This window comes from Felis catus, chromosome A2, assembly GCF_018350175.1.
Source record: "Felis catus isolate Fca126 chromosome A2, F.catus_Fca126_mat1.0, whole genome shotgun sequence".
In the NCBI taxonomy this organism is placed as follows: Eukaryota; Metazoa; Chordata; class Mammalia; order Carnivora; family Felidae; genus Felis; species Felis catus.
The window spans coordinates 92,702,788-92,721,548 of record NC_058369.1 but is presented as its reverse complement, the minus strand read 5'-3'; the positions used below and the strand labels follow the sequence as shown (position 1 = coordinate 92,721,548).

The following is an 18,761-nucleotide window of genomic DNA, read 5'->3' as shown; positions in this document are numbered from 1 at the left end:
TGCCACTTAAAACACATTAATAATTCAAACAGAAAAGACCAATCACAACCTGATAATATTTTTTTAATGTTGCAGAGCACGACTATGCTTTAGTTTTCCCTGAAAAGATTTTAAGATTAGCTTTTCATTTATTTTTTGAGAGAGAGAGAGAAAGGGCACAAGTGAACAAGGGGAAGAGAGAGAGAGAGAGAACCCCATGAGGGGCAGAGAGAGAGAAAAAGAGAAGGAGAGAGAAGGAGAGAGAGAGAAGCAGGCTCATCAAAGCAGGGCTCGTGTTTTGCCCAATGCAGGGCTCAAGCTCACCAACCGTGAGATCATGACCTGAGCCAAAGTCAGATGCTTAATGACTGAGCCACCCTGGCACCCAAGATTAGCTTTTCAAAGTATAGGTTATAAGTATAAAGTTATCTTCAGTCAAAAAAAAAAAAAAACTACTGATTTTTTAATTCTTAGTTCACAAAGAAAAGAGTTAGTTGAAGGCAAAAAGGATGTGCACTAGGCCAGAGAGCTTCACTTGATTCCAATATAATAATGTCATGACCAAGAAGAATTTCCCTCTTTTTATGAGGCACAGATCCTGGAGAATGACCTTATAAAACGTGTAAGACTAGTCTGGTTCTCAAATACATCACTGGAAGCAAATTTCTAACAACCAAAAATGTGTTACTGAACACAAGTCACACCGCTGGCCTCCACCTCTGGAAATTCATTAAACATCACTTCCCACAACCTGGTGAGCCTGGGTCCAAAATAGACTTTAATCAAGAGCCGAAGCTTAAAAGTATGCTTTCTTTTTACTGCTGCACTGTCTTATCATTGAAAAGGCACACACGCAAACACACACATGCACACACACACACACAAACACACACACGAGATAGATCTTAAATACAGGTCCATGGTAGCTAAGTACAATATTTTGTGAAGTAGACTGGAGATTTAACCCATCAAGCAATGAAAAGGCTAGGATATTTCTGTACCTTGTAAAAAGGTTCCCTAAAATTTCCATATATGAAAGTTATGTTATACTTTCAGCTCTGTTTATGATAAAAACAAAGTTATCCTTCCCAGAAAACCATAATCAAAAAAGTGTGGCCTCTCTCAAAGTCAGACTGTCCTTAATGAAAAATTATAATCATAAACAAAAACAATTATAGCAATCAATACTCAAGTTGTTTGGCTAAAAGTTCTAAGAAGTGACTGATCCAAATGACATTACTTTTTGACAATGAAGATTACTGGTGCCTGAGAATTTTGCCTTTATCAGTATGCTTTTATTCATCTTCTATTAATAGTGAATTTTCTGAGTATATCACACATAAATAGTAGAAATGGCTCAGCCCAAGAAAAGTGAAAAGTTGTGTGTGAATATAAAATATTCACATAGAAATCATAATTGTTTCTATTAACTAGATCATTGGGTTAAAAATTAAGACCTTCTTGGTTCAGCCATAATCTTATCAAATGTGATGCTTAGAACTTCTCAAGGCTAGGGGCGCCTGGGTGGCTCAGTCGGTTAAGTGTCCAACTTCAGCTCAGGTCACGATCTCTCGGTCTGTGAGTTCAAGCCCCGCATCAGGCTCTGTGCTGATGGCTCAAAGCCTGGAGCCTGCTTCCAATTCTGTGTCTCCCTCTCTCTCTGCCCCTCCCCTGTTCATGCTCTGTCTCTCTCTGTCTCAAAAATGAATAAACGTTAAAAAAAAATTTAAAAAAAAAGAACTTCTCAAGGCTAACAGAGGGACAAAATGATTATCCATGTTTCAGCACACAAAGGCACAGAGTACAAGACAGCTTTGCCTAGGGACTCTCCTGGAATAAGTATTCATACCGAAAAAGTTTTTCCATGGGGTCAATGGTGGCACATATGTAGCTGAGCGGTGCCTGTCATAGAGACAAAGAACTAGGGTGACAGATGAGTCATGGACCAGAAAGGCATTCATGCATCTCTAGCAGATGCCAGTGCTGAAGAATGATGATGGAGCACCAGATGCCTACACTTCCCCACTGTGATGCCATGGTAGAGCCTGTGAATTTGTCCTCCCAAGTGAATTAATTACCCAAGTATATGTTCATTTTCTATAACTCACTTCACAAAAAAGTGACTGGACCTTATGATTACATATATTAAAACAATGGTGCATAGTCTCTCATGAGGCTGTCAAACATCCACAACTACTAAGGTTGGTGGGTGTAGCTTCTGAAAAAGTATGAAATTTTCCTGAATTAGGATGGGCAAAAGGGCTTTAAATTTAGTGTAGGCTGGAAAGGTTGCAGGATCATAAAGATGTGGATAAATAAAGGAAAATCTGTTTGGATACCTAGGGCATAGTTAATCTTTAAAAATATTTCACTATGTTGTTTTTACCTACTGCTGCTCTGGATACATAAAATAAAAATTATATAGTTACTTAGGCTTGGAATATTAACATTACTCTTCATTTAGACAGAAATACTTTCCAACATTTTAAATTCTAGCCTGAATCTTCATTACATGTATGGGACATAACAATATTTTAGTAGGCATTTCTGACTCTAGGATTTTCCCTCCCCAAATATCCTAAATACACATTAAAACCATTAAGTGTGGCACCCTTCAGATTACTTCTCTGTATGAAAATATTGCCCAACTCCTTCCTGAGCACCACAAAATTCAGATTCCTGTACCTTTTTGGAAGAGCCATAGCACAACTCTACTTATTGAAATATGTATCGTATTTCCTGAAAAGTAATCTAGTAAGAAGTATCATCTCACTGCTTCCGTATTTCATGCGTGTTGTTTTTGTCAACCTTGATATAAGGTAAGCTACTTGATGGCAGTAATATCAATTGGCCTCTTTGTGCCATGTTTTCCTTAACTGAAAAAGGAATATGCTATGTCAGTGATGCTAAGTTTCCTTCCAACTCTAAACTTCTTTCAGTTCCATTTTCTCCATTCTGCACAGCACATTGATCAAAATTAAACCAAAAGCAGGCACTAAAATAGATATTAGCTTATTGATGATGTGTTTTAGCATAACAGATGATGTGAACCAAAGTAGATACTTGAGCTGAAATTACAAAGATACTACTCCAAGCATAATGACTTTTCTATGTGGAAGGCAACTTTGTTATTAGAACTCAAAGTTTTTAAAGGCATGAAAAACTAAGTTAAGACTTGTGTTTAGATCACTGACACAACGTGCACCAAATGTTAGTAATTTGTATATCTTTGGGGCTCTTCTGTTTGCAGAACATAAATTTGATAAAGGAGGAAGAATAAATACAATACAGAGTTCAGTGTTATTTATGGTCTCCAAAATCTCTGTTTAAAGCTGACGATCTAACAATATTTTCAAAGCTTACAATATAGCATTTGATTTTCAGACTCCACCTTCCCGGCTGGACACAATGGCAGTTAAAAAAAAAAAAAAAAAGAACAGTATGCAGTATGCTAGTTTTTAATAGAGAAAAACCTAGGATCACTGTAGGATAATTACCCTATAATCTTCTTCCTCTGTAATTTACTACCAGAGTGCTTTCATTCTTCTTACTGCCAAATGTTTGGGAGGAGTAGACTACTCTTTGACCAGTTACTCTATATTGACTCAAGTCAACAACTGTAACCTGGCTTCCGTCAATCATTTTATTGATTTTTTTTGTTAAGTCTCTATGACACTTGTAATTGCCAATACTAGAAGGTCACTTCAGTCCTCAAGCTTTTTTACCTCTCTTTAGAATTTTACCACTATCACTCACTTTTAAACGTCTCTCCTTAATTGACCTTCATGGCCCTGTTTCCTTAGTTCCCCATCTACCTTTGATGTTCTGTTGCATCTTTCACTGGCTCTCATTTGCCCACTTCTTAAAATTAAGTGTTTCATATGGTTTTTTCTCCATCTTCTTCCTTTCCTGTCATTACTTCACAAGTACATTGGTGCCCATGGTTTCAACTTTTCCCTGAGTGCAGATGATGATCAAATTTGCATCATGATGCTGACTTTTCTAGATCTCTGGGCTCCTAATTGCATTTCTACCTGGATGTTCATATGGAAAGTCCACTTCAACATAATAGTTACAAATTATTTTTCTTCCCAAATCTGGGCTTTCTCCTTTATCCTCCATCTGTATTTTAAAAATAAGTCTTCCCAGCTACTGACCTTCACATTCATGAACCCTCTTTGAATCTTTCCATAGCTCACCCGCACATCCAATTGGCCAAGTCATGTCTACTTTGGTGATGACTTTCATACAGTCCTCATTCTAAGCAACTGCCAAAAGCTTTAAAGACCCACCTTTCTCCCAGTGGTGGGCTTTAGGCTACTCATACAAAGAAGATCTCACTTTATGCAAGGTGTCTAAACTGAAGCTCCTGGACTGTGTCTTGATAAAAAGTCCATCTTCCATCTCTGTGTTTTCCCATTCTGACTGCCAATCAGTAAGCCCAGACATCCTGAGTGCTGATCCTTCTTGTTCCACTTCGTCCAGAATCTTCCCTTGTACAGCTTCTACCCATCAGCAGCCTCTCAAACTAGACTATCACAGTCCACAAACAGAGCAACAAAGTATTACCTTGGACCAAACCAGTACCACAGCCTATTGGGTTTTTTAATGTTATTTTTTGAATAGAATAGTAATGTAGACATTCTTAGAGAAATTTTACAAATGCACAACAAATATCGCCATCAAATTCCACCATTTTTAACATTTGGTTAGATTTCTCTCTGTGTTCTCTTTTTTAAAATAAAATGGAGATCACATGTTATATGCAACTTAGCATATTATATTATTTACTTTGAGAGTAACTGTTTGCTGTGCATTTAAAATATTCTTCAAAAATTATTTCAGGGCATCACAGTATCGCATAATTAATATATCCATTTGATTTTTCAAAATTCTCTCTAAATTAGTACAATAACCATCGTTACAAATATTAAAATGTTTGTCAATAATTTTATTCATGATATGTACCCAAAAGAACCATTAGAGTATGAAAATTTTAAGCTCATGATCCATATTATTATATTACTTTTGAGAAGAGGTAAACCAATTTATTCTTTGGCTATCAGAAGAGGAGAGCATTCATTCGCCAGCTGCAGAATTCTTAAAAGTATTCTGGCTACCTCCACTATTTCCCATCTCTAATTCCTCTGCACTTCACAAGCAACTTTCTAAAACACAGTTATGATTATAGGCACTCAAAAAGTCCCAGTGATTCCCTACCACCCACAGAGTAAAATTCATACCTCTGAGTGTGGCATCCAAGCCCTCTGCAAAAGAGTTGCAACTTCTTTTTTCTCCTTTCCATGTCTCCCTTCCGTTCACCCTCCAACCTAGACCAGCCGTTTCACTCGGGGCTATACTTAGAATCACCTGGAGAGGCTCTCACAAACACACATGCTCGAGTTCCTTTTCACACTAATTAAATACAAACCAGGAGCTGGCTTCTTTAATTCTCCACCAGATGATTCTAATAGACGGCCAGTGTTTAAATCACCACAAGCCAGCCCATTCTTCCTTAAATGGAAACACTGGAAGAATTTTTGTCAAAAAGGCAAATTTTTGGACCACACTTCAAGTGTACTAACTCTGACTTTTTAGGGTTAGAGACCAGGAATCTACAATCTAACAAACCTGCAGATTCTATAGCTTGAGAACTACACTCTAGTTACACAATACCATTGTCATTTTCTTACCGAAGTGCCACATTTCCCAGCTCTATAATATATGTCCTCTTTATACTTCTTGCTTATAGAGTCTGTTCTGTATCTTCCTTAATCCCGATCTCTTCCCTACCCCACTCCGACCCCCCACATAAATCATATCATTTTTTATGTCCAACTTAAATGCTAGTTCTTCAAGTCAGGTTTAACTGTTCCAGCATTTTTTTGCTTTCTGTGTTTGTTGTTTATGTCCTTATTATATTTCTCCTTGCCAGTCCTGTACTAAGCGTAATTGTGTAGACTTTAAGATCTACTCATAGAAATGACTCTTTCACGTGTAGATACAATATCTGATTTACAAGAACATCTCCACAACGTCTGGTGCATTTTTCTACATAGAGTAGATATATGCTAAATGTTTGAATTGAATAACAAAGTATTTTTAGCCTGTGCTCTCCGTGATAAATAATTACCAAACACTACTCCATAATGTTTTTGACAAAGAGAAGCAATGCTTTCTTTTTTTATATATAAATCTTCAAATATCTCATGATTTGATAACATCTTTTTTGCTCTGCTAAATCAAGTGGGGTTTTTTTGTCTACTTAATAGTTTACACATGTGATCTTAGTGAAAGGGTCTACCCCAGTTGTTAGCCATTTATTTAGAACATGAATTTTCATGCTAATCATTTAGATATATCAAAACACAGAAAACGTTAGTGGCAATGATTTAGAGTTTTCTGTTTCTCTAGTATATGAGCACTGGTGAAAGTTTAAAGTGGGATCTGGTATTCCAGAGAGAAAAGAAGCAAGTCAGTCAGTGCGCATCCTCCCATTAGAAAGAAATGAATTCAAGAAACATTCACAAAGCCACCCTCCAGCTCTGTCCCCCTGAGAAGGCCATGCCCAATAGAAGCTCATTCATTAAGCTTTCCAGAAAACCAGAGGCACCCTTTCTACCTCAGTGCTTCTAAAGCACTGAACATCATTCACACCGTATATATTATGTCTTCCCCTGCCCAATGGTCAGTCATGGATATCTCAACACCTCTTACCGGACTCCAAACTCCTAAAATTAGCAGGTGTTTTCCATGTTTGTGTTTCTTACAATGCCCATGATGTTACCTGGCACACAAAACGTGTAGATAAACCTGGGATAAATGAGGGATTAAAGACAGTAAATCAATTTTGTTGAATTACAGGTATGAGGTAAGAGTTTTCAATCTCATTTATCCAAACCACAAGGTAGCCTTCATTTCTAGAAAAACTGTCACATCATAGAGAAGCAAAGAATGGTCCTGTGAGTGTGGATACTGAGAGGAAATAATTTTCCTGCTCTTTAGCTTAGGTAGACAGAACAGGGAGGTTGCTGAGAGCATGTGTGAATTGTGTGTAAAGCACTTAAATAGCCCATGCTTTAGTTTCATCTTCTATAATTGTGGGCTAAATTTCTATCTACCTTATAGGGTTGTAGTGAAGATTGAATTACTTAATATGTGTAAAAGCATCTAGTGTAGGACACATGGTAAATAATCAATTAGTGGTATTTAATTGTTCTAATCCTTTCTTTCTGTCTCACAAAGATAAAGGATCCTGGGAGTCTGTTTTTCAGAAACACGTGGTTCTAGAAAATAAAACCAGAGCATAAAGTATATAGTAAATCTTAATGTGCATGCTCGACATGAGTAACAAATACACGCTGTGTACTTCTGTGAGATGGGCTGGATAATAAGAGTGGATAGTAGAAAATCTGAAAGAGGACTCCTCAGCATTATCAGTTTCCATTCAGGTTCTGCTACGTGTCGGTTGTTTGAACTTAGATACCTATTCTAACAGACCACTCTGGGAAAACAAACACCAATGTCTTATCCCATTGGACAGACAGAGGAGCTCTTCTGCTTGACTTGCCGCCTGAAGATAAATAACTGGCCTTTAATCGATGGAACACAATTACTGTGGCATCTGAGAATTCAAACGCCAAGTGTCCATTACACAGAACTTGTACAATTATCAAGTATAATTACATACAACCAGCCCATACAAAATTGCCCACACTGTGTGTTGCTTCTATTCCTATCTTCTCAAAACTTTACTCTTGACACTTAAGAGTATGATTGATGAAAGGCAAGAAAACAAAGTAAGTTGCCTTTAACTGTGATGTGACAATGAAACTAAAATGTGTAAGCAACAACCCAGCAACTAAACATGCATCAAGAAATGGAAAAATACATTGGGAAAATACATGCCAAGCTATTTATTATCTCTGGTGGTAAAAACTACTGATTCTAAATGTGTTCTGTTGAACCACACAAAACTTAGAAATGTATAGAATTGCCCTCTCCTAGCATTCTATGGAGGGAAGTAAACAGGAAAGACTTGATTAAAAAAAAGTAGTTCCTGAGCTTTAGGAAGCAGATGTGTCATGAGGTCTTAGAGTTTCATGTTCTTAGCTGAATAGGCGAAGTGGAAAATACCGAGGGTGGGAGATTCTTATTAAAATCCAAACAAAGAGCAAGGATTACAGAGAAATCAACAACCTATGATACATTTCAAAGTAAAAAGTAAACAGACTTAATAACAGAATAGAGTTGGGGGATAATTTTTAGGAAACATGAAGACATAAGATCTAGGATGTTGGCCTTGGAGATGAGAGAAAATTGTAAACTGAGACACATATATTTGTAAAAGGAAATATCCAGAGAATAATAATAAAAAAATGTTGCCATTTTAAGTCTAAAAGGTTAGCAGTACATCCAAAGATAAGAGTTGTAAATAGGATTACAATTTAGGAGTTCTCTGTACAGAAAAATTACTGCGATGGAAATTCCATTTTTTTCTTCTTTCTCAACCCCAACAAACTAACTGTATCTGCCTTGAAACTTATATTGAGAAGGAGTCCAAGTCCATGGCTGGACTGAGCAGGAAAGGCTCCATGGTCAATCAGCAATGTCGATCATTAAATTTGGAGGCAAGAGTGACATTGAGGACCACTCATCTGCCCTCACAAAAGATGGTGCTAAGCTACTTGGGCACGGATGAACACAGAGCCTCAGCTTTTCCCAGAGCTGAGTGTGAGAAGGAACTGAGCAACCCCACAAACAGAGATTTGGCAAGAAATTCAGGCAGGTCCAGAGTCATAGAAACCAAGGGAGGAGAGAAGGCCATAAAGGAGGTTGTGGTGAACACAATCACATTCTACAAAGTAGTAGGAATGATGAGCCTGAAAACAAGCCCTGGAGTGAACAGTGACAAGTTTCCCATGTGCCTTGGGAAAGACTGTATCATTTCAGGAAGCAATGAAATGGACCCTGGAAAGAATTAGTTTTTATGTACCACACAATTAAAGAATTATGAAGTCACCTCTTATTACTGTATGTCATTAAAAACAGATCATAAGTTTGGATAACAGAAACCTTAGGGGGAAAAATACTCTAAGGTTTGCTTTTTAAAAATTGAATAAGGGTGTTTTCTAACCTTGTTTTAAAATTATGGTTAAAGCCCCAATGAACGCAATTTTAAGATATGGTATTATTATTTTTTATTATAAAAACTAACAAATTTGCACTACATTAATACCTTATAGAAGAATTTTCTTAAAGCAGTCACCATTATACAGAATCCGACATGCGTTCTTACTTAATTAGTGCATAAATAGAGTAGGGAGGTTGCTTTAAAGCATGTTTGAATTGTGTGCAAAGTATATAACTACTCTGTGCTTTAGTTTTCTCTTCCAGAAATTGTGGACAAAAAGTGAAAAGAAAAGAAAAGAATATGTCTAGGAAGATGTTCAGGTCCGCCATCTGTCTGACTACCATAGGCACCTGGCTAAGAATAAGCCATTTCCAGAAAAGAAGTCCTTATTTCCTCACTGTGATGTTGAGGTGTCTGTTGAGATAACATCATTAAATTAAGAAATGATACTTGCCAGTGTGCTCTGGCCCTTTAACACCACTGACGTCCTGACTCACTAAAGCACCATGGAAACGAGAATAGAACATAGGAACAGCTGGGAGCACCCAAGACACTGGCAGTTGGAAAAGTGATGGAGGACAAGTAGGACCTCGGGGGCAAGTAAAAGCAAGAAGCACTTGAAAAAGGATAGAAATGTTAAGATGACCTGGAGGGAAGAAAAAGAGATTTGGGAGAAGAGTAAGTTAAAAGTAACACAAGTTATCATTTGATATCCACAACAACAACAACAAAAAGAAGGAAAAAGAGCCATTTCTGATGTTTTTTAGAGTAAAAAAAAATCAAAACTAGTTACTTCAAAAATTTACTGTTATTATACAAGCAATAGTATTAACTTTTAGTATACTGAGTAAAGATTAAGAAATTAAGACTTAAGAATTTCCCAGATTTTTTTAAATTTCACTGACCAGTTAAATTTATAGAAGAAATTGGGAAATTACCATAAAATACCACTTTTTAAAAATTTGACAAATTAAGGACAATCTATAATTATCATTACATATATGAAATTTTAATGTGATGCCGATGCTATGGTCAGTGACTGTCAGCAGCTTGTGTATATGTATGTGTGTATTCATGTGTGTGTATGTATGTGTGATTCAAGAATGGGGGCTGAGAAAAAATGCACTATAAATTGAAGGAGAAAATAGTAATGCAAACAAAAACAGAGTTTAACTTATTCTAAAGTATGTTCTTTCTTCTCCCCACTCCTCAGTGTATTAGAGGGTTTTTCCCTACAACGTGAATGTTAGTTATTTCATTATAAACTTAAAAAAAACTCTATAATTTGAATCTTGTTTTAACATTCTGTTTTATTTCAGAGACAGTATTGTTGATAACACTGGGAAGGGATTTTGCTATACATTAGCATTTGACAAATGGGGGAAACTTTATTTATTTGTTTGTTTGTTTGTTTGGTCAGAAGAAATTTAAAAAAAAATCATCACTGAAGAGGTATCCTGATAATGTAAACATTGTGATAAGCTAAAAACTGGAACCATCTAGAAGAATAAGACCCCTCATGTCCTTCTCAGGCCATGCCCAAAAGACCAGCAAAAGGACTTTTCCAATGGAATCTGTTCTAATGCCCCAAGTTCCACGTGGCAATTACTTGCATCTTCAGGAAGAGAAGCAAAGACTACAGCTCAAGAAATTCCTTCTTCATAGGATGTTTCTTGTGGCCAAGATAACAGCAAACACAGAAAAAAAAATTATTGCTGACTACTATGAACAAGTGCTTCAGTCAACTTTAAAACTTCACAAAGGAGAAGCAGTGACGGGGTTTTTGCTCATCTATCCTACTTCTATTCTGCATATTCTTGAGTCCTCCAGTGATACGCTTTACCAAATTCTTTTAGATCATCTTGACCAGAAAAAGAATGACACGGAATTTTTTATCCATGGGATGAAAATTATAGTTGTGTCCCATAACATCCCGACAAGACTCTTCATGCAATGGCATGTATCAGAAATAAAAGCTCCAGTCATGTATCTCGATGATGTCACACAGACACAGTCCCTAGAAGAGGTCCTCACCGAGTTTCTCACCCAGACTCATAAACTGGCAATTCACCTTTTAAAGACTGTGAAAGTGAGTGCTAAAGGACCAGGGGATAACTTGCACCAACTAGCACCTGAATTGCTCATCCCAGAACAAATAATCAAGTACTTGTGCAAATCTGAAGAATTCATGGATCCAGAAGCTTTCCTAAACATGTATAATAAACCCATACATATCACTTTGGATTCTGAGGTGGTATGGCCTGCTCCTTCCCATTTCTAGGATTGAGAGAGATGTGGTTAATGTGGTCCAATCTCTCAAGGAATTGATGCTACTTAAATAAAAAGAAAACACTTCTGAGGGGACTCTTCTCTTGAAGAAAGAAAGGACCATACGCCACAATATACACAAAGGTAATACATGAATCTTTACTGAGTATGTTGAGCTAAACTTGAAAATATACATTTATTCTGACAGCAAGTTCAACACATTGTTTTAATAAGTGGATGGGGTTTAATAAGTTAAGGGTTGCTCAAAATTTAACATCATCTTGATGAAATGACAATTTTTTAAAGAGGAGTATAGACAATAAAGGATACATTCAGATTCATATTCTCATTCATTCTTTCAACAGTCAATGAGAAGCTGCACCACCCAGCATCAAGTTTCAGGAAAAACAATTTTGTTCTTGGAATATAAAATTTAGGGGGGAAATACCATCATTGAGTTGCTTGCAACGTACATTTAGAGGAAAGTATGTGTAAAAGTAAATATGGTACGATATGATATGATCATTATTTTAGTTAGTAGTAAAAGCTTTAAAGGAATAATCTCTATATTATTCCTGAACTCAGAAAACAAAGCCTAAACTTTGAAAATAGTTCCAAAGTTCACATATTCTGAACTGGCTAATCAAGAATATTGAGGCCATTACAAAGCTGAACAACAACAAAAACTGAAGAACACAGTAGCTTTTTGAAACAACCAGAAAATACATTGTCAGAAGGCACTACATCTTTCATGAAAAATCATTTTTTGAACACCCTTCATGTGACAGACATTTGCCAGATGTTAGGGATATGGCAGGGTGCACAGAATGCATGATTCTTGCCCACTTGCAAAACACTTATAAAGGATTCCACATAAGATACACAAATGATTTTTTTTCCAATTTATGTCTATAAGGCAATTAATGATATGTAGTTTCTATATGACCTATTTTAAGTTGCTCTCTCCCTTCCCTCACCCAGGATTAATGCTTTTTTGAATATTTAAAATTTTGTAGTTTGTTTCAACAATTCACATCAATATCTTGACAATTTCAGGGATATCTATCCAAAATTATTTCAATGTCTTACGAAACAGGCTTTGGATTTAGTAGAAGAAATATGGTTGCATCATTTCACTTTTTTATTATTTGATCTTCAGCCTCTTCAAGGGAAAAAGAGCAATCTCAAAATACACCTCAGATTTGTCATACGCAGATAATTTGTCATCACTTGTTCCATATAAGAATCAAAATTCAGGAAAGACTTTCTATTTTTAAATTCTGTAATATAGATTTAGACACAGAATAGCATTTTTCACCGTTAGCCGAACTCGAAGTTCTGTTCATTTAAATTTAGTAACTGAAAGGGTACATTCTAGGTAAAATGTGAAGTAATTCTTCTGGTTAAGAAAGATTAATAACATACAAACATTTTATCAGTTTAGTAAATATTAAACACCTAATGTTTGTCAGCAATGTGCTACTTACTCTTTGAAATGTGAAAAAGACCCAAGCATCCACTCATTGAGAGCAAATGTTCAGCAACAAAATGAGTGGAGATAGAAGTAAATGTTCTCCAGGCCAAAACAAAACAAAACAAACAAACGAAAACAAAAACATAGAGAAAAAACTTGGTAAAGAAGTAAGCCGTGGTCTAGGCTTGTGGATGTGAGGAGAGGTTGGGGAGGGCAGATGAGAACAGAGAATAAGCAGAAACAGGAAGGAGAAAATGAACCCTAAATGTTCATTGGCTCAGGCAGAATTCCTTCAGCAAGGTAAATTATGCTTGTTTGGGAAGAGTACTTGTTTAAAGTTTAAAGTGAATAGAAGAGCAGTTTACAAATAAAGTTACGTATTTCACTTTTATTGGTCAATAAAACTTTCTGATATGAAAAATATCAAGTGAAAATTAATTTATTAAGACAAAGACATTAAAAATCTGAGTCGTTTTTAGAGGAAGTTATAGAAACTATCTCAGTGGTAATACTATTAATTTACTTAGTATACTGTTATTTTACAGTTAAAGGATTTAAAGTGTCAATCATGAAAGTAACTGGAAAATAAGCACAAAGCAAGTTAAATAAATTACTTCTATACTTATTTATCTTTTTTAGTGAGCACACCAGAATGAATTTATTCGAATGGAAGTTATCCATCCTAGTAGCAGCCACATCAGGAGGGCTAATACTTATTTCTGTCACAACATCATTGCTGAAAACATTTAGTGACTTTTAAGTGACAGATGAATTAAGAAGGTTTATAAATCAAAGGGAGTGTAAAGAGTTTAGCTACCTCTAGTTTTTTGATTCCCAAATAACATATACTCCAACTTGACTGGTGACCTTAATATTCAGTCTTCATTCATAAAAACTTTTTTGTAAATATTGCACTCACTCTCAAAGGAAATCTGCTATCATGAAACCTATTAAAAGAACGTGACACTGTCTATAAGGGAGAACACAAATATGTTTTCAGTAACTGTTGCATTATTGAGATTCCTATATAGCTCACTAATATCACGTCTTTAAAAGGAAGACACCCATGTACTATATGTTTGGGTATATTTGATTAAATGCTGAAATATTCAGACCTTATGAATGTAATTTAATTTGACCAAGTAAAAAAATGTGACTTATTAAACTTTAGGACAACTCATAAGGTAATTCTCAGTCCAATGAGAGTTATAGTTTCCTTACAGTAAAATTTTCCATAAAACTAGAGTCCAGAAAGAAGTTAACCAAAACAGAAAATGAGTATTTTAATACTGAGCACGTAGCGGGGCGCCTGGGTGGTGCAGTCGGTTAAGCGTCCGACTTCAGCCAGGTCACGATCTCGCGGTCCCTGAGTTCGAGCCCCGCGTCGGGCTCTGGGCTGATGGCTCAGAGCCTGGAGCCTGTTTCCGATTCTGTGTCTCCCTCTCTCTCTGCCCCTCCCCCGTTCATGCTCTGTCTCTCTCTGTCCCAAAAATAAATAAAAAACGTTGAAAAAAAAATTAAAAAAAAAATACTGAGCACGTAGCATTCAATGTTCTTATAACAACGAACATAGGACATACTATATATATGTGTATATATATATATATATGTGTGTGTGTGTGTGTGTATATATATATGTGTGTGTGTATATATATATATATATATATATATATATATATTCAATAAGCATGTGACATTTAAACTGGTGTGGCCTGTGCCATTCTAATTCTTTTATTTTGATATGGATATCTTTACAGTAAACAGACATGCCAATGCTCTTATGTTCATTTCAGAGTAACCAAGGGCTTTCGGGAAGGTTATAGTTTTCATGAAGGTTAACTAAAATAATGTTATTTGGAAGGAAAAATCCTCCCAGGGTGAATTTAAAATTTTTACTGTCTTCATTTTAATTAAAGAGGCATCTGGATTCCTTCATGGAGAATTATTGTTTGATACAAATAGATTTTTACATTCAGGGACTTTATCGTAACTTTAGTGACACAAAACCACATTTCAATTCAGTTATTCCCACAATTCAATTCAGAATTCCCCCAACTTCCATGAGGAAGTAGAAATGAGACAGCCCATCACCAACTCTGAGATTATTTCATAGTGGAGAAAATGACTTAATATAGAATTAGAGTTCTCCCCCTTGTGGCCAATTATGTAAATTTCCAGATTACCTGCTGATGGGATTTAAGCAATAAACAGCACATAGTTGTTCAGAAAATATAAAGGGAACCCTCAAAGGCAATTTTCAAATGTCTGCTCTACTGTACTTGTTTGGCAGATAAAGATTCTGAGACCCCAAGACATGAAGCGTTTGCACGCAGTGAAAGCAGGAATTGATAACACAAGTGTCCCATTTCCACTTCACTAATTCACACAATTAGCTGTGGTCACAGTTAGTTTAGGGGGTCTGGATTTAATTCTGAGTAGTCTCTTCACTGCTGCACATTACCCTTCCTGTGCTCCAGCCCTCACTCACATACTGCCTTCTCCAGATGTCCCACTGCATTTCCACAGGCGTCTCTATCTCCATAAGCTCTAGATGGAACGCATCCTTCCCTGCCACCACACTTCCTTTGATTTCCCTCCCCCACTGCACTCTCTGTTGCTATAAAATGGACGACTCTCCACACAGTTGCCAAGTCAGAAACTTGAACTTCAGCCTAATTACCCTTCCTCCTTTTCATCAGTGACAGCCAATTAGTGCAAGCCCCACCCACCCTCTTTCCACAGAAAGTATTTCTAGTGTCTGGCCTTGTCTTTGGGCTCTCCTTTGGGATCTCCCTCACTCCAATCTCCTCTTCCTCCTCTTTCTCTTGCTAGTCCATATGATATTTCCATCAATGTTAAAAGAAGCGTAGCACAAATTTAAGAGAGCCACCTCTGGTATCAAATTGCTGTGTTGAACTAGCTCCAGAACTTGAAGTGCTGTAATTTGCTGCTTCACCTTTCAACACCTCAGACTCCTCACCTATAAAATGAGTGTGATAACAGTACCTACATTATAAGATTGATTAGGGGTATGTTGCATGAAATAATGGTATAATAACTGTGCATGTAGTAAGCATTCAATAAATGTCATTCCTCCAATCAAAATTCTTCAATGACTTCCATTTCACCTCCAGGATAAAATGCAAAATTCTATCATGATCTGCAAAGCTTGGATTCCCAATATTCCACCTCTCTGTCTTTATCTTCTTTCTTTACTTCTCTTAGCAAAATTCTGCTTATTGATCAAATTATATTTCCTCTGTGAAGCCTGGCAAACTCGAGAAACCCTCATTGTAAACTTGGACTAAGAATACCTTCTGGAAGTGATTCAGTGGAACTTTTGTATTTATATGTTACTATTCACTGAGCCAAGAATAGGAACTCATTCCAATTCATTGGATTAAAAATAAAAATACTCCTTCCTGTTGAAGCATCTGAGCAAGCTACTAGTAAGGTATATACCCTTTATTTCATATTTTAAAGCTGTTTTCTTTATGTTCTTCGAGGCCTTGTTTCAGTAGCCACACTTACCTGTTCTTTGAGAGATACATGCTTGAGAAAGCTAATATTTATTATCTAAATTTTCTTAAGTTATTATAAAAGTATAAATATGATCCCATTTTATTCATACACTTCATATTTCTAAACTCTTTCTAAAATACTAAGCCATTTTTAAAGATCCTGTTTCTAAAACAGTGCATTAAATGCAAAGCCTTGATTTACAGAGAAATAAATGTCTGAATATTGAACATATTTACATTTTACCAAAATGCATTCTAGTGTAATGACCTCCCAGGGGAAATCTCTCACTCATTTCTCACCTTCTTTCTGTCTCTCTCTCTCTTGTTTATACTAGACTCAGTTTATACCAGACTTTACTTTTTGAAAGCAAGAGTAATAGACTACAACAAGGTTTATTTTATCACAGGTAAAACTACACACCTTGTAATATTTTGATTCATTGATTCTTCACTTTCTATCCTATACAGTGGCAATTCATGAGTATATTCCAGCCAATATCAAAATGACAAAATGAAAAGAACATTGTAATGAGAAGACTTACCTTTGTTACGCACTCCATTGCCAACTCATTATGTGGCCCTGAACAAGTAATTTGTTCCTTCTGGGTTCTCTGTTCATCTACATCGTAGCATCTCTGAGCATTATAAACAAGTCCCTGAAGCCCTTGAACTGTTAAGCAAAAATGTGTCTGAATAGAAAGACTTATTGTTTTAGATCACTAGGAGGAAAAGATTAAGATGTTTTTATTAAAAATCTGAAGCCTAATGTGTGAATGAATGAATGAATCTACCTTATCAGAGAGTACCCATGGACAATACCCACATTTTCCTTTAAAAATTCCATCCTGGATGTATCCATTTTAGTGCAAGGATGAATGGGAAACTGACAAGCCAGAAATCTATATACAGGATTATGACATCTAAATAGCAAGTTTGGTAGCACTTATGAAGTCAGAAGAAACTGTGAAGAGTGGAACATTTTACTTTAAGGTTGATGGGAAGCCATTGAAGATTTTCAGCAGGGCATAATCAGACCGGTTTGGCTACTGAGTGAAGAATGGACTGGCAGGAGACATGTTGACAGACAGCCTTCTTAGGAAGGGGTTACAGGTCTTCTGGGAGGGGATGATAATAGTTCCCACCAGATTAATGACTACGGAGATGGATCTAAAGGGACCAGTTTGAGCGATAATCAGGAGGTAAATAAACATAGGTTATGAGGGAGTGAAAAGTGTCAACTATTTTAGGTTTCTAGTTTTTACCACAAGACGGTTCCATTCCCGAGGTAGGAAACATATAAGGAGTATAGAGTTTGTAAAGGAAAATGTGCTTTCAATTACTGATATATTACAGTTACATCAGGTTGGAATCACTTTTGTTTGATTCTTCAACTATTAATATTTTTCGGTGAGGTATAGAGAATGTGTTTCATATTAAATCTCATACTTTGTTGCAATGGCTAAGTACTAATATGCATCTTCTGATAAGAGCAAGTAACTTCCAGGAAAGTTAAAACAGTTTGATAAGTTAAAATAAATCAATCTAAAAGAGCAGCTGCCCCAAAGATTATCCTGAGTCTGATATTCACTGCCATGGCTCCCCTTAATATCATATCTGCATTCAGTTGAGCCAAATATAAAACCAGCAGCTTTTATTGAGCTTAATTGCTTCCCTTAGTCAAATAAAGCTCATTCAAAATATTAATAATCATTTATTGATTCCCACATAAATTTATTTAATGCCATGCCATTGTCATTTATTGATATGTACAGTCATGTATTAAGGGCACAAACATATAAAGGCCTCCATAGGGCCCTTCCAAATTCATTGGCATACTATTTATTCCATTTGCAATAAAAATGTAGGTAAAAAGGTATCTTTTGGCATTATATTGAAATGACTTTCCTCTGTTTCTCTCAGTTAGTTGCAGGACAACATGACACACACTGAATTTTACTCTTTCTCCACATTTAATCATTCAAGTGTGAACTGACAAAGTGTGTCAAACACTTAATCAGGCATGGAGGTGTGGGGGTGCCATGCAATCATGAGCAAATAATATGTGGTCTCTATCTCCCTCTACCCCAGACACAAAAAATTAAAGTTACAGTAATTATATTAATATGCAATAATATATAATTATAATTATTGTTATCATCTTGAATGTACAGGTTGCAATTATTTTCTAACTTTACCTAGGGTAAAGAATTAGGGGATGCCTCTGAGGGAAGAAAGATACAAGGATTTCTGGAAGTTACATAGAACTGAGCCAAATAAAAGGCACGGAGTAGGAGGGGAGTGTTCCTGGTGGAGGATACCAGGGATGTGCTAAAACCCAAAGGCCAGAAGAGTCACACTGTGTTGGATGGAAGTTGAGAAAGAATAT

The 18,761-nt window shown here is 36.2% G+C and overlaps 2 protein-coding genes across 4 annotated transcripts in view; one reads left to right on the top strand and one right to left on the bottom strand.

Moving 5' to 3' along the window:
- ZNF804B (zinc finger protein 804B) overlaps positions 1–18,761 on the bottom strand; it is a 516,223-nt gene that overhangs the window by 475,549 nt on the left and 21,913 nt on the right. The window lies entirely within an intron of this gene.
- Positions 9,632–11,721, top strand: TEX47 (testis expressed 47). Of its 3 annotated transcripts, none has more exons than XM_023250325.2 (2): positions 9,632–9,790; positions 10,432–11,469. In XM_023250325.2, the coding sequence occupies exon 2, from the start codon at positions 10,632–10,634 to the stop codon at positions 11,391–11,393; it is 762 nt and encodes a 253-aa protein (XP_023106093.2). In that variant the 5' UTR covers positions 9,632–9,790; positions 10,432–10,631; the 3' UTR covers positions 11,394–11,469. The 3 variants fall into 3 exon arrangements, with proteins under 3 accessions (XP_023106093.2, XP_044908286.1, XP_044908287.1); XM_045052351.1 differs by having other exon boundaries at positions 9,635–9,790; positions 10,645–11,721; XM_045052352.1 differs by having other exon boundaries at positions 9,639–9,790; positions 10,533–11,469.